The sequence below is a fragment of the Motacilla alba genome, chromosome 6 (assembly GCF_015832195.1).
Source record: "Motacilla alba alba isolate MOTALB_02 chromosome 6, Motacilla_alba_V1.0_pri, whole genome shotgun sequence".
Lineage (NCBI taxonomy): Eukaryota > Metazoa > Chordata > Aves > Passeriformes > Motacillidae > Motacilla > Motacilla alba.
Window position 1 is genome coordinate 26252843 of NC_052021.1, and position 16997 is coordinate 26269839.

General features: G+C 40.4%; 1 protein-coding gene across 8 annotated transcripts in view; it reads left to right on the forward strand.

Moving 5' to 3' along the window:
* Positions 1–16997, forward strand: part of RBM20 (RNA binding motif protein 20) — a 99106-nt gene that overhangs the window by 522 nt on the left and 81587 nt on the right. For 4 of the 8 annotated variants that reach the window (XM_038140161.1, XM_038140158.1, XM_038140157.1 and 1 more), the window contains exon 2: positions 3773–3877. The exons of 1 other annotated variant lie outside the window; for it this stretch is intronic. In XM_038140161.1, coding sequence (XP_037996089.1) covers positions 3773–3877 — 105 coding nt within the window. Of the gene's footprint in view, positions 1–12; positions 3228–3772; positions 3878–6403; positions 13086–16997 lie in introns of those variants that run through there. 3 more of the 8 variants (XM_038140160.1, XM_038140163.1, XM_038140166.1) reach the window with 3 other exon arrangements.

Consider the following 16997-nt stretch of genomic DNA (forward strand, 5'->3'; position numbering starts at 1 on the left):
GTAAGAGCCGCCCCGCGTTCCGCCGCGCCGGGAGGGCGGGCGGGCAGGCGCGGGTCGTTCTCCCTCCCCGGTGGCGGTGCCCCCCTTCCCTCCCCCCTTCCCAGACTGACAGCCGGGCGGGCGGAGGGTCGGCCCGGCACCGGCCCTGGCCCTGGCCGAGCGGTGCCCCGCGGGGCTGAGCCTGGCTTCGCCGTGCGTGTGGCGGCGGGCCCGTCCCCGCTGTTAGGGGCACGGACTCCCCTAAAGACCGGCAGTGGCCTCGCTGCCCTCAGAAGTTTTCTGCCCGAAAAGCCGCTCGTGTCGGCTTCCCGACTGTTCGCCCCGGCACCGTGTCTTCCGCGCCCGGGAGCTGGGCCGGGGAAGTTTCCGTCGCTTGCCCCGCGGCGGTGCGTGCCGCCTGCCCGGCCGCCGTTCCGCTGCTGCGGTCCCCCCGGCAGGCCTGGAGCGAGGGGCTCGTGGGGTGCCAGAAGCGATCGCATCTCTGCAAAACTGTCACGGGAAAAGTAACCTGTGCGGCTTTGGAAGTCTCATTAGTGAGTGCAGTGATGCGAGTGGTATTTTGCTGTTTTGTTTTCCACCCAGAAAGAGGGGGAAAAGCACGTCTGCTACACAGATGCAGTGGTGCCAGTGATACTTATCTGGCTAAATGAGAAGCTTGAAGGCAAACCGAATGCTCTGTAGCTAATAGGTGAAGCATGAGTAAGGCCTAAGCTGATGTCTCTGCTGATTCAAGGTGGTTAAGTGCATTATATCTGATTTTTCCCCAAGTCATAACGTATTAGAGAAGGTAAGGGCTTTTACTCTGCTAACAAATACCCGGCTATGGAGCTGTTAGAATTGCCTTCTATTACTTTAAGATTTGAGTTGACGAGCAGGACACTGGGTGCTGCGCAGTGCTGAAGGTTGAGAACCGCTTTCGATATCATGTCCCAGACCGCCAAGTGGACTGTGCGGCCCTCAAGCAAAGCGCGGGTATGACAAAGCACCGAGGAGCTGCCACGGCCTTGACGCTGGGCTTGAGCTGCCTTCCTGCAACAACTCCTTCAGCAAAGGCGCTGGCTCAGGCATCTCCATTATCACCTTCTTAACAAAACCCAACAATGTAATTAATGGAGGAAATGCTTTCAGTTCTCTCACGTTTGCAAAATACACCCATGTGTAGAAATACTGAAGTGCAATGTGTTGATGTTACTGCACATTTAACGTGTGAACGTTATTTTGAGTTAGGAATCACATCAGCTTTTAATATGTAAATAACTGGACTTTCAAACTTTCTGCAGAATGTGGCCCATAAATTTGATGCTCGATTTTCTTTCAGTCTGTTTGTTTTTAAATCATGGTTTGTAGCTTAATCGTGGAAACATTCAAGGTTCTTGTTACCTAAATTTTTATTTCTGATTGGAAATACAGACTTGGAGATTTGCACTGAAATTGAAATACTAGCTGTCTCTTCCTAAGTCCACTGGGCTGTTGCTGTGGTACATGTAAATTATTGTGCAACCACAGAGTAATTTACACTTACTCAAAATCAGTCTTAAATTTTAAACTACATTCTCTAAAGATGACCCTTATTTTCTCACAATTACCAAGACTATGTGGCTGTGTATTGCAAGTCAGATAGGTAGATCTGTTGAGAATACTTCACAATTGCATTTCTCATGTGGTGTGTTACATATGAGGGCATCACATTCTTGCTAGTCACGCTTCCTAGCAGATTATAGATAGGAAAACTTGAAATGGTTTCCTTTTGACCTTACCTTTAATGGAAAAATTTGAGAGAGATGCACTGTTCTGAGTGTTCTTTGTCATGTTAATGTGACGTAGGGTGGCCACCACCGAACATCTCCATCTAAGGTCCTGCAACTTGATCTTACAGTTTTGTAACCGTGTGGCGTAATTTGGTGTGCGCCCGTTTACCTGACAATTAATAAATGCACTGATTTGGAAATGCAGGCAAATTGTACTTTGTTTTTCTGATAATAACTTGGTATTTTATTATCTAAACTGAATATACAGTGAATAATTGAAAGGGAGATGTTAGGGAATATCCAGAATTGCTCTTCTAAGTTTATTTCTGACATGCTAGAGCAGGTATTGCAACTGGTAGAATACAATGGAAAGGAAAGCAGTGATTCTTCTACAAAATGAAGTCATGGTTTCATTATAGGAAAGAAAATACTGATCTTGTTTTCTGAGCATTTTGTTTTTCTTGACTTTTTTCAACAATTGCCATCTTTTTGCTTTCCGAGCTGCAGTAAACAAATGTGCAGTTGCAGAGCCAAGCAGATCAGAATATTCTGTGGTGTTTAACAAAACACCTCCCTGTTTGAAGTCTTTCATTATAATGTCATATAAAATATACATTTTTCATTATTCCATTTAAACTTTGAAAGCTCTCTGGATTCCTTCTTTCTTCCCCTTCAGTAGTTTTGCTAGGAAGGTTTACAGATGTTAGGGGAAGAGCAGTGTAATTTTTAAAAATGGCTTCCTACATGGGCAGGTGATAAAGATTCATTGTGAGTGCTGAGCTTTGAACAAGGATTAAAATTTAGTGAAACCGGAGATCTGAAATGTCTTAGCAGCTACATTGGCTGAACTCATGCAACGCAGGTAGCATGTACTATATTCTTTAAATGCCCTTCTGCTTTAACAATTATAATGTAATTTTAATATAAAAGTATTACTGAACCTCTAGTTTGAAATTCTCTGCTGATAGTATCCAACTACAATAAAATATAAATTGAAATATGCTCTCTACATGTTGTACTTTTTCCCCCTGAGTGACTACGTCAGTTGCGTTGATAGTAAAGGTCCAATGATAAGATTTACAGAGTTAAAGCATTCTATCTATGCAGGTTGTTGTGATGTTTGATGGGAAAATACTTCTTATTTTCCAAAACTAAAAGCTTTATTGCAGTTAAAGCCCTCAAGCTGTAGAGCTGAGAATGAGAAATTGCTGGGAAAAGGAAACCTGAATTTACATGCTTCAGAGGATGACTTATAAAAACATACCCTTCTGTATGAGATAAAGCAGAAGACTGTGAAGAACGGTTGTAATGGTACTGGCCAGTGTTCATAACTGGTTTCTGCTGCTGTTGTGTGGAAGGAGTGGAAATGCAGGGTAGGGTCTGTAGTGTCAACAAGTGAAACACGTATTGGATATCTCTGCAAAGACCAATGTGTGTTTGGAACTGTTTGTTGGCTTGGGGTTTTTTCCCCCTCTCTCGGTAAGTCTGCTCTTATGAGAAAATTTATATGGTTTGAAAGTTTTGTTTATAATTTGCGGTTGCACTGCAAAATGTAAGTTTTAGATGACAGGTCAGTGTGTGACAAATTTTAGTACCTGCTGTTAGATTGGCTGGAGTGGCTAAGCAGCATGAGAGAGTGGAGACTCCTATTAATAATTCCAGGTGTGTGATTCATTGCAGTCTGACAGAGCAACTGGCTGGAAATAACTGAGAGAAAGAACTGAATGGTGGCTGTGGGTTAACTATAGAGATGTTGCATGAAGAGTGCTTTCTATGAGAGTTCTTGCTGAAAACATTTGCTATGAGTAAACTCTGTGATTGTAGGAGACCTCATTGTATTGAAATCCAACTCTTTGTATGCTTTTGGTTCTAATGATTTGTCATGGGTCATATCTGTCCAGTGAAAATAGAGCAGTTTTTAACTCCCTGTGTTGATATAGGAGTTATGTTTGGTTTACAAATTGAACAAAAGGCACCTTAAAACAATGGGAGGAAAGGCAAATTATTTTTTTTTTTTTCCTGAGGGGCTGTGCCCTGGAGATTTTGAGCTCCTCTGGAAGGAAGATGGAATTTCCAACATCTGCGCCCAAGTTGTCATCAGTTTGTGCCAGTTCTGGGGGCAGAGAGGAGGAAGCAGGCTGGTGCTGACTGCTTTGTGTCCTTTATTCCCCTATAGCAGCAAGAAGAAAACTTGCTGAGAAAAATTATCTCCAGTTTATATTTTCTTAAACTCTAGCCCATTATGTTAAACATGTGGTTTTTAAATTTGCATCGTCTGTTTATTTTGTGTAGTGTGAGATTTTCTTTTCCTTTCTTTTTTTTCCCCTCCCCAACTCAAAGTCTCTCAGGAGAGATAAAATATGAAATGTACTCCCATTATATACATTAGTCATGGCAAATAGTTTGGCATATATGGCAAAGGCTAAGCTGATACTTAACAAGGAGAAACACTGGTTTTACTGTTTGTCTTCTTACTGTTACTGATACAGGCTTTCCATACTTATTTGCCTTTTAAAGTACATCTCCAAAATCTCAGTTTCTTCTCTACCTGATAGGGCTCTGAAAACTCACGGAGTTTGTGTTGAAACAAATCTAACAGCCCTGACTGGAGATGAAAACAAAACAGAGGGGGCTGTAGTTGTCTTAGCTGAGCAGCTTTACCCAAACAAGGGACAGGAGCTGTGAAAGCAGCATGCTGTGGGACTCGCCAGGGAATGTGGGAAGTAAACCCACATTGTTAAGCTCCTCCTTGTGTTTGCCATTTATTGTCTCTGTATATTATGAAACAGGCAGTGGGGGAAAATGCAGTTTTCCTGGAATTGTCTGGCTTCTTGATGTATAATTACTGAGACTTCTTACACCTCATCTGAGACTAGAATCAGGACTTAAAATTCCAAATGTGTGTATCAAATGTGTGTGTGAATGGAAGGGGCATGGACAGGGACAAACAGAGGGGGATTCACTTTTAAGTTTAATCATTTTCCAAAATCAGCATCAGTGATTATAATTATCTTCAAGTCATGTAATTCAAATTTCTTTTTTATTTATTTCTTTTAAAATTTATTTTCTTTTTTTGATGGAAAACAATGACCCCTCCTTTATATCAGCTGTGACCCAAAGGTTTAAGACTACTTAATCACATGTAGGTTCTCTCTTTTAAACAAGAATGACTGAAAGTGTGGAGTTTGGGACTTGGGTTTGTTCTGTTTGGTTGATTTTTTTCTTTAATCTCTGATTTAAAACCCAACAGCTTACTGGCAGAAAGGCAAAATAAAAAGATTGAAGAGAGAGCACAGAGGTACTAAAACAGAAAGGCGTCAGAACAAAAAAATTTAGAAGGAATGTGTTGCATGCAAACATTTCCAAGTAATCTGACTTTTATTATCAGTTATCAATCAATTCTTAGTTGCCTAGAACTGTCAAATTTTAGTGGAGAGAGACATAATAGCAGTGATTCCAACTTTAGTCAAAACTTAAATAATGCCTAATTAATAAGAAGAAATATACTAAGTGACTTTTGGAATACAACACATGACAATGGAGTACTCTTTAGTAAAACTCAGTTGCCTGGATGTTGCTTTTTATTGGAAATTTAATATACTGTGTCCATCAATGGAAAGGCTGGAAAATATGTTCCTTTAGTTTTCCTCTTAATTCACCACTTGTCTTTTCAGAGCTGTGTGCACTTAACAGTAAGAGTTGTGTGTGACCTGCTGTGCTACTGCTATTGCTGTGGTGCTAAAATCTTTCTGATCTAATTTGGAGGAAAGTAAAATGGAGATGGGAAAAACCTCAGTAACCGGTTCTGATCCTTTCTGGTGGCTATCAAAATGGGAAGAACTAGATCTTCAAAGATACATTTTTGCTTCATAGAGACTGTAGAAATTTATTTAGGAGGGAAAAATGGGTTGTTTGCATGAAGTAATAATGTCAATCACTTTAAAATACTCCTTCAAATAGAATCTGCTTTCTCAGAAGAGTAAGTTGTATTGATTTTTCTCTTATTTAAATGAATTCATTTCATGTGATTTGCAGTTAGACACTTTATCAAACCGACTTTATTCCCCTGAATATACTCCTCCCTTTTTTCCTCCTCTTCATCCTTTGTAACATTTTATAGTTGATTTAGGGATGTAATCGCTCTGTTAGCCTCTGCCCCTCTCTATGTCCAGCTGCTTTCTCTTTGTCACGCTAATGACCCATCACAGTGGAGCTGTCACTTGACACAGAGGGGGAAACCAGAAAACGTCTCCCTTTGGGCTTTAGAAACGTTTAATATCTGTTCTGTTCTGACAGCTCAAGCCTAGCCCGTTTTACAAATGCCTCTTGCCTATTTAGAAGAAATGTGGAATGAAAGCATCGGGTATTCTGTTGCAGGAAGGGAGCAAAGGCTTGTTTTCTTAAAGGATCAGTAGGTACAAGTGCACAAGAAGTTACTTTGTATCAGGCTAACTGCGTTTCTGGGTGTGTGTATGCAAACTTGTGACATGGGAGTTTAACTAATATTGAATATGCTGCTTGTGGTACAATTATCTTGTGCATCTAAGGGACTACAAGGAGGATGAATTGTTGTTCGTTTTCTCCATGTCTGTGTTGGGAGATGAGCTGAACAGGCAACGAGCAGGACCAGGGTGGAGTTGCATGAATGATGCAGTTCAGATTCATTCTTTGTCATCTTAGTTGTTTAAAGATGTGCAGCTGTCTCAGCAGCTTCTGCAGAGTACTCCAAAGATGCCATGAGAGCTGCCTGATCTGGGGGTGGCAGGAATCTGTAGGTATGCTGGTTGTGAGGAGCAGTCTATCTCCAGCACACTGTTAACTCTAAAGCCTGTGTTATGTGAAATCTTAATGACAATCACTCCTTGGAGAGAGATTCCACTTCTGGATTACTTCTTCTGAAGAAGGCAGGGACAGGATAAGGAAGTCTTTAACTTGTGTTCCCTTGAGTAATACCTTCTGCTGGCCAGGAAGAACAGAGAAAATGTCATTTTGGGCAGGTTATGAGCAAGCTCCCTGACAGCTTTCTGATCACCCGGTCCCTTCTCTGACTCAGCAGCTTTTGAGATAACAAAAGCATCTGGTGTTATCTAGTCTTAGCTTTCCTCAACTTGCCATAAAACTTGTGATTTTCTGTAGATTAGGATGCAGAGTTTTAGAATTCAAGCAATGTCAAATGTCTTGAATTTGGCAGGGTCAGAAGCTACAGTTTTAAGTGTCATGGCTTTGCTTTTTTCCTGGATGCACAGACATGTGTGAGTTGATGGTGTCTGTGAGTTGGGGCCACTTGGGAAATGTGCAGGAGTTGTAGTGCATTTTTACTTATATTTTAATATTTGTCTTAGGAAAACGGGCTTTAAGTACCTCTTCAACAAGTGGTTGATGGCTGGCATTGCCTTTACTGAGATAACAAATACTGTCTGTTTCTGCAGGAACAAATCTTATTTCTGTCTCTGCTGATTAACATGTTTTCCCTCTAAGGGAAGATGCACCAAGTAGTTTTATTAGGTTGATGACACATGCAGTCGCTCACGCTGACAAACTTCTACTATTCTAATTTTGGCTTCATTTTAAAGAAAATATTTTAATAATGTCTTTCTCACCCTTCTTTCTGTTCTTCTTGGATATAGAGTGAGAGCAGATCAAATTCTGGTACAGAGAAGGTTGCTCCAGTCCCTCCAGCAGAGCTGGGCACAGCTATGGGTATTTGTGGAGTTTGAGGTTTGGATGCTATTCCAGTGATTGTGAGAGGTCTCCTCCACATAAAATTCTGTCTGAGATTATGCACAATTCAGACTAAGGATGGTATTTGGAGAAAAGATGACTGTCATCTCCTGAAACCATAGAGAGAAATATTAGCGAACTCGGATGATATTTTTTTCAGCCCTAGGCTCCTCTTATCTTTCAAAGTCTTCCATTAACACGTCTTAACATTCACACCCTTGCTATCCATGTACTCTGCACCATCCATTTGTGTTCCTCTCATGGCACATTCTTTTAAGGTCACCTACAATTTTCCACCGTCCTGCCAACTCACAACCAAACACTGGCCTCTTTTCTTTATTTACTGCTTCATTCAAGGTCACTGTTGTGTTGTGTAGCAACACCTTCTCATGGTGCAGACAGGGCTGACCCTTTTGTTGGCATCTTCTGTTGACTCTCAGATGAACCTCAGGTCTGCCTCAGGTTACTCTGCCATGCATTACACTCAGCAAAATGTCATTGTTGCATCTAGAGATGGACATGTTTGTAAGAACTACAGAAGAATACTAACTGAGATGGTTATATAGGTACCTCTGTGGGTGGCATGGGCAAAGAGGTTCATAGGTAAAGTGTTGTAATAAAATAATCAAAGTTCTGTGGTACTAGAGTTCAAGTCAGCTCATTTTCTGCACTTGAACGTACCTCCTCTTTCCAGCTTCTGGTGAATAAAAATGTGCTAACTAAATACTCCAAATTTGACAATGAAATTTAAATTAATCACATGTCATCTATCTTTGGTAGATCAGACTTCTACAAGGCTTGGAATCATTACTGTTCAACCTAGGTTTTGTGCACTGCAGATTACTAGAAGATTGAATTTCCTTCCAAGAAAAACAACAATGTTAAGTTGAAATTTGCAAGGGCTAGAAGTGACTTCGTCATCTTGCATAGGTGGTTAAAGTATATCTGTGCAGAGTAAAGCAATATGTCTTTATATTATAAATATATAACATAATTTATAGCATAACAATGTTATAAATTGCATAAATAATGTTAGGTGGCCAAGAGTTTGCTTGTCAGTGGTAAATAGGACTTGAATTCCTCTTTGGATATAGTGAATATGCTTCTAAAGCCTTATTCATACACATGAGGATTATTTATGTGTATAAGGCTTTAAAGGATCAGATCCTATCATCTAAATTTGCAAGGCTTCATGACTCTTTACTGTTTGTTTTTTGGGTTAATTGCTGACAGAAGAGAGCTAATGTAGTTGAAGCCAAAGTAAATATCAGAAAGTTGACTTACACTGAAACATTAAAACTTCCATTTTTAAAGAGTATGGATCTGTGCAGGGAGGAGTAGGGGACTGTGCTCCTTTGTGGTGCTTAATAGCATATTAGAGGTCTGACATGTTTTCAAACCAGTACTCTGGAGTGTTGAAGCCTCACCAGCTGCAGGGATTTGCAGAGTTGGAGGTGGAGAGGGGTCTACAAAGAGCCCATCAGCTCCTCTGCACAGTTCTGCCCTTGCAGGGGGCCATCACTGCTGTCTTCTCGTTTGTGCTGAGCATTTGGGAGAAATAAGGCATGGTCTTATATCTCTCATCTAAGCTACTTGCTTTGCTTTCTGTGTAAGTTCTCAGGATTTTTTATTTGTTATTTTTGCTGCCCTTTTAAAATGGAATGACATGAAAATAGCAGATACAATTTCAGAGAAGCTTTTACAAATTTTATATCCCCATCCATGTGGCAGAAACATAAAATACCAGCAAATAATATTATTTTCTGGATCCCTGGCAAAATGTATGGAGGGAATCTGCTCTTAAACTGGAAGACAGCAGTTTGCAGTCTTTTCTGTACAACATACTGTCTCTTACTGTGTATTTTGGCAGCACTTGTAATCTCCTCCTGCTCTGTAAAAATATAAGACCCTTTTATACAAAGATACAAACATTCAGAAGGGAGCCTCTGCATGCTTGTCTTATTGGTCTGCTTAGTATGACAGATTTTTCTGGTACCCTTCTCTGAAGCATTAAAACCTACTGTTTTGCTTTGACATTTCTGTAATTTCAAACTGTATTATGTAGAAGTTGGTAGCAGTGTTCAAAGCCAAGGACTTGATTGGCAAGTTTTAGCTGTGAGTAAATTTTCACAGCTGATCCATAAATCCCCAACAGACCATTAGGAGCTTCAGAGCGGCTCTGGCAAACTCCCCTACAATAATTGTAGTTTTAAGTTTGTTATATTTAGTTTTCTCACCTCTTAGCTGGATGCCAGGGGGACCTCACTAGAAGTAAACCAGCTCTGTATTTACTTTTTTTCTCCAAGCTAGCAGTTTGCACAAATAGCACAGTGTGGGAGGAGGGCTTGCTCGTTGGCTCTTGGTGGACGAAACAGAGACTGACCAAGAGTGTGACTTGTGACAAATGGACCCCAGATCTGAGGTTAGACATTTTAGTAAGTTGAGGAGACTTGGAGTACATAATTTTTAGCCTTCCACCTCCAGCCCCTGCTCTTAAGAAATAACAAAACCATCAAGGGAGCAGGAAAAAATGCATCTTCAAGCTTGAACATGACAGAGTTGTATATAACTGTGTGAGACAGAGAGGCAGCTCTTAATTTAAGTTCCTTGAGGTAATTGTTCTTATTTATCTGTAGTGAAGCTGGCAGAGTGACCAGCTTTTAGGAGTTAGCACTGCTCTAAGAACAGAACTGCATGGGTGGCATCGGCGGGGGCAGCAGGCGTTGATGGTGGGAGTATTGCTGGATCACCTGGAAACTTGGCTTGGAGGACACATCCCCCTCTCATGCAGGAAAGCCAGTGCTGTAGGGACTGCATTGCATCTTTAGTAAGTCCTGGAGAATGCTTCTTATATAGCACTGCCAGACAGCCTAATAAAGCCAGAGAGATTCCTGTCGTTCCCCTGCATTTAGATCCTGCTGGGCAGGCTCTGAAGCAAACTCAAGACTTGAGTGCTTGTTTGAGCAAGCAATGAATATTTTGTATGTTTCCTTCTGAAATCAGAATTGCTTTACCAAAAATGTACTTGTCCCTTGATGGAGTCTGGTGTATTACCTTGAGAAGGAAGGTGTGTCTGCATGGTAAACTCTTTCAAAGGGTATTTTTCGTTTTTCAGAAGATAAAAAAATAAGTTGAATGTCTCTATCTTCTGCCGCAGAAAACCAACCTCTCGTACCTAGAATCCATGAAGGATTTGTTTACACAGGAGAGTGAAAGAGAAGCATTATCTGAATGATTTAGGAAGGGAAATGAAGAAGAATTGGTCTTTGAATTTTCAATTTTTTTTTTTAAATTTAGAGCAAGAAAAGCAGAAATCTCATTTATATTAAAAGCTCTTTCAAACAAAAATGACTTCATGTTACAATTTTAATTTAGGAGGATCAGAAGCTTTGTTGATTAAGGTCTTGTTAGGATAACGATAGAGTAAGTAACTATAAATAGTGATGCAGTGAGTGATGATCTCTTCCTACAAACTTCGTGTTGAACTTAAGCAGGAGAAAGTAAAAATTTTAGCCGACAGCCTTCTTGCAAGGAGCATCTCTGAAATAGAGGGGTCTGCAGTAAAACAAAAGGACTTGGTCATCTCTTCAGGCTTTAATTTCAAGTGCTTTAACTTCATTTGATGCAAGAAGTCAAGTGGAAGTTGTCATTCCAATGGTGGGGATAGAGTGCTCTTGATGCCTGGGCCTGTTTTGGTATCTGACACTTAAACTAGAAATGCTAGGAGTGATAAGAGTAAATGAGCTCGTTTCATGCGTACAAATGAAATGCAGAGCATGCTTCTGCTGGGAGAAAAGACAGTGACCTTCATCTGAACAGCATAATGGAAAAAAGTTTTCAGAACTGTATGGAACTTCTAACATAAATTGGGTTTGGGTTAGGTAGGACTGTGGGAAAAAAACACATTGTGGTAATTAAAAATGCCAAACTGTGTTAAGATTAAAAACAAAAGGTATCAGTTATATGGATGTAAACAAACTACACATCTTCCTAGGCTCAGCTGCCTAAGTGTTGTGCTCTGCTTTATTTCCTCAAGAGCTGAATGGATAGGAAGCAGGTCACTAAAAGGGATGGCGTGGTCCTTCTGTGCTTTTGGGGACACGGTTCACTAAGGCAGTGCACTAAAGATCATAATGGCAGGGCATCCTCACCTAGGAAGTGCTGACCGGCAGGTTGGTAATGCAAATTTCACTGACTTGCATTTCACTTCCCTGGCAAATAACATTTGCAAATGCTTGTTCACAGAAGGAGCTGGAGTGAATCAATGACCAGTATAAATGCATAAGAAATTTTACAGGTGGAGCCTCAGATGAATCTGGAAATAAATGCCAAACGTAAGAGGGGGGATGTTTCTGATTATTGCTCTAAAATACAGGCAAGGGAATGTAACTGTGGAAGAGGATGGCAGACTTTAGCAGGCTTGTTCTCACTGCAGGATTAACTTGGACTCCTGCCTTGGTTTTAACCACTATCATCTATCAAGAAATTGAGTCTTACTTTAAAATGTGCTTTTGTGACCCCTGAGGATTTGAGGGAGAATCTGATCTTCACTTGCATAGCTGACACTTTGGGAAGAGGTTGTCAGAAAAATAATCTACAAGCTGGTTAGCCTTCATTTCCACCATTCTCTGAAGGACAGAAAAGTTTTCAATGTGATGATATTGAACAAGAAGAATTTCAATCCTGCCCTGCTGTCAAAATTTGCCATCCTGAAACAGTGTTGGATGGGCAGAGACCCAAAAGGGGGAGCTTTTGCTTGGATTAGGTTAATCAGAGAAGTGTCAGGAAGGTGAAATGTATGAGGGAGCCATACCAGGAGGAAGAATCTTCCTTTATGTGGGAAAAGTCTGTGTACTTCTCCCAGCTTCTTTGGGAGTGCCTAGGCATTATGCCAGCATTAAGTCAAACAACATATCTTCCCTCCTGCACCCACCCACCTTTCTGGTTGGTGTTGACATTTTTTTCCCAGCTCTTAATTAAAATGAGAATGAAGTTAAGGAGCAAGCTCAATCATTTGCTTTCCCCTCCTCATGATAGAAAACTACAGCTTTAGTAATTGCAATAAGTGACTGATGGGAAAACAAAATGTCTGTCCTGTGTGGATGTTATTTACCTGTGAAGTGGCCAGAGCAGTAGGGACATTCTCTAACTTCTGTGTTTGTCTTTGAAAGTGAAGTGATTTGAAGAAGCAAACCAGAATTTTTTCTTGGTTGAAAGGGTGCCTAGGCTTATGTACAACCACAACAGGATATTAATAGAACATACAGCATTTCCTTCACATAAAAATACGAAGGGCACTTTGCTGAGAAAAAATCCTGCTGTCCCTTTCTGTCTTTGGGACCAGCTCATCACCCAGCTAAAATTAAAACATGAAGTCAGGCAGTTCTTGCTCTCTATTTTTAAACTGCTTCAGCATATGAATGTGAGTGTGAAATCTTTCTTTAGGCCTCTCTTAACTTAATTACCTACTTATTCAAAATATTCTCCTCTCAAATTGCTGAGCTATAATTATATTAATCTTTCCTGTAGACACACTTTTGCTACTTGATATTTGTTTAATTAGTTTTATACTTAATTTGTAGTTTTGTTATTATTTACAGTGATGGAAACCTCATGGTAAGTGTTTAAAATCTATTTTGATATGTTAAAATTTAGCAAGTAGATAAGGTTTTTGTATATATGTTCCATGTGTTCTTCTGGAAAATATAATGAGAAAGTGCACTTCAAAAAAAGGTATTCAAATTAAATTAAAGGGAATGTCTTTTTATTCTTTCATTTCTTCACATCTTTTGCTTTGTGCGAGCTTATTCCTGTTTTATTTTGGTTTTATGTCTTGTCTTTTGTTTGTGTGAAAGGGGCGATGTGATCCCAGAACAGGAAGTGTAGTGGAACTGCTTAAATACCATAGATTTGTAGCGTTTTTCTGCTGATTTAGATATACTGATTTTTTCTTCCTGCGTTTCAGTGAGTTTGATAAAAATCCGTGCAACTTCCTTTCAAACTGAGCTACCTTTGCTTGCCTTGAGCACTGCTGTTTTCCAGTGGCACAGTCTCAGCCTGCAGAGGGTGTGCTTCCTCCTGCAAACCCTCTGCTCCCAGCACAGTGCCCATAACACCCCATCCATGAACACGGTGTTCGGAACCCAGCGTTGCACCCAGAGGTACCAAGGAAAAGGCTGTCTCTGTTCCCTGTGGCATTTGTCCCTTGACTTCTTTGACTTTCAGCTGCTTGAAGCACAGGCTGTGTGGCTTATTCCCAACTGACCCCTGTCACTGGAAAGGACACTCCTGAGAGAACACAGCGCTTCCTTGCGTACTCGTGTAACTGTTCTTGATCCTAACCAAAGTGCTAAATGGAAGAAACCTTCTCAGTGTTTTCCTGGTTCATTTGCTTTTGTCAATGGGGAGTAGCCGTGGTGTCAGAGATTTTAGGAAGAGTTTTCCCTGCAGTTTCCTGTGTCTGGCTAAGCAGTGAACAGGCTCCACTGCGCGGGGTCTTCTGTGTTCTGTCAGGTAGATGAAGTTGGGTGAGGTGATCGGTTTCAAAAGGCATCACCTTCAACATCCACATACTCCTGCAGCATGCATATGGGAGACTATTTGCACTCCCACCCTTGACAGCTTAATGAGTGAATGGCCTGCTACAAACTGTCTTTAGGGTGGCTGGTACCTGGGCATGGCAATAACTGTGATTACATCTGCCCAGGCAAATCCCTCTTTGGGATTCAGCCTGTTTTGACTGCTGGACTTTCACACATCTTCTACTTACCAGAAATACTGGAGATTTCACAGATTTGGGTATTGGATGACAGCGCATTTCTATCACTGGTGAGAAACATGTTGCTATTCACAGTGGTTCGTGTCAGTATAGTTAGATAGCCAGACAGTGATGTTAAGTAACACAAACCTGGAGTCACAGTGATTTGGACACGTCTTCCTGTGCCAATCTTGGTGCTTGGAACAGTTTGCCCATTAATTTGTTCCAAGCTTCCACCCCCTCCCTGCCCTCTCCAGAAAATCCTTGGCAAACCATCTCTTCTGTAAATCCTCCTGCCTTGGCTGGCTGCTGTCTCTCTGTTCATGCTCTCCTGTACTGTTGCCCATTTTTTACTTCGGATTGAAAATTTGTCAGCACAAAGATTTATGTGAGCGTATTACGTCCTGTAAAGAAATACACAGACCACTTATTCTTTGAGAAATGTAAAATTTAATTTTCAGACTTCAATACAGATGTGATGTTCACCTAGACAATTAAAAAAAAAAAGGTAATTACATTAATAGATTGTCTTTTCTCCAACTGAGACTGTAGTCCAATGTTAAAAATGCCAAACTAATAGTACCTGCAGAACTTCTGCTTCTGTCATCTTTGTCTGCATCTTCAGCTGCTGTTTAGCTTTCTAAACTGATTTGTATTCTATGTTTATTTTTGTAAATGAATTAGTGAAACACATGCTTGACAAAAGCATCTTGGCAAAATCAGTGGGTTTTAATGGTGTTCACATACTTCTGTGCTTGAAATGAAGCCTGAAAAATGTGTCCTCTGGAATGTTACATTATGTTTTGGCCACTGGAAATGAAGCACCTGACAGCATTAAGCCATCAGAAGGATTTCCAGTCATGGGCAAGCAGCCATTATGTATATGTTGATCCACAGTAGGAGATCTGGACAGCTTTTGATTTACTGGTGCTCATCTGTTCAATATGAGCTGGCGATCAGGACAGCAATTACTTTCAACATTGATTGAAGAGTACTGAAAAGGAAAGGAGAATTCTATGCATGCAAGTCTAGAAGAATTGTTGATTGTTCTTCTAGATTATCTTAAAAGTGCACTTCTCAAGGTGGCAAAAAGAACTATTTTTGTTATAGCTATGCCTGTTTAAAAATATCTTACCAGCTTTATCTTATTTTGAAGCAGACACTTTGAATTCTCTAATGTCCTTTTAAATAGACGGGGTTAAATAACTGGAGAATTAGAAATTCTATCTGGTTTTTAGCAACTTGAGCATTTATCCATTTGTTTGAATGTTGCAGAGTTCAGATGAACAGATTTATTAGATGAGCTAAACATTTGGTTTTAAAAAGACTATAAAAATTCTAACATTTTCTTCATATTTGGGCCTTAAATAGTTGTAATAGTAGCCTTAATTTGAAGAATTTGAAACATCCTCCTTTTTATTCCAGAAATGGCGCATGATTTTTATTTGTTTAAGTGGGTAATAAAACTAAGGAGCCAGGTCATAAAGCACTTTTCACTGAAATGAATAAAAATAATGGCAAAAGCCCTGTCATGTGATGTGATAATGAAAGCCGACTTTTTTGTGTAGCATATCGTGCAGGTGGAATAGAAAACATCTATCTCAGTAAAAGAGATGTGTGTAATACATTAATATTTTATGTGTGCGTGTGTTTTTTAGGGTGTGTATTCTTGTGCACTTATATACAGTTTTATTTTTGTAAGGAGCTCTTGTTTTAGAGATTATGCACAATTTTAGCTATTAATATTACTAACCTTTCCCAATGTATAAATACTCCTGGTCTCCCACACAGCTGCTGTGTCATCCAAAAAGGCCTGCGCTCCTTTCACCAGTCAATTGCCTAAGATCAGTGGTGGAACAAGGATGTACATGATAAACTACATTGTCCAAAAGATCTCTTGGTTTCTTGCCAAATTTCTGAGGCTGCCTGGGTCAAAGCATTGATATGGTGGAAACTGACTTTATATTTTTAGGGCACAATTTTAGAAACAAATGGTTTGCTTTTCTCCAGTTGAGATTTCAGATTTTTGCATGACCTGTCACATAATCTAACTTTTATAGTAACTTCTAGAAAGTACTCCTTCTATAGGTTTTACCACATTTGTAATAAATTTGTGACAAGTTTAGCATGACCCGATTGTTTGAAGAGCTGGAGATCATGGAAGAGTTGAGATTGTTGTATCAATGTGGCTTTGTATGGAGAGTGTGTGTGTTTATAAATATATATATATACAGACAGAGATATAGTTTCTTCAACTGTGGATAATCACTCTGTTGAATATCTCCTTAGGGATACTGAAGTCTTGGAAGTAAAATGGGAATGGCTGCCTGGGAAAGCCAATCCAGAGGTTTCATTTACTGAGTTCTCTGCAGGTTGCCCTGTTAAGGGCTTGGCTTTATCTTACTGGAAAAAATATCTTAAGGAGCATGATGGGATTTGTCAGTCCAGGGCTATTTGTAAAGGGGATTCACTGTGAAACTAAACTGCTGCGTGCTGTTGACCCCTGTTGGCTTTCAGCCGTGGAACAAGTTTCACAGAAATGGATCTAAGGGCTGTTGTGCGCTTTGCTTCGCGTGTCAGAAACTGTGCTAGTCCCTTGCTGGCAAGGAGCAAGGCTGGCTTCTCTGGTAGTGAGAGCGAGCCCTGCAGCACGTGCATCCTGGGCCAGGAATAAGCTAGGATGCTGGACATGCATCCTGGGGAAAGTGGGTGACACTAAAGGCAACTGTGACCATACAAAACACAATGTCTGCTGAGTTGCTCTGTGGTGC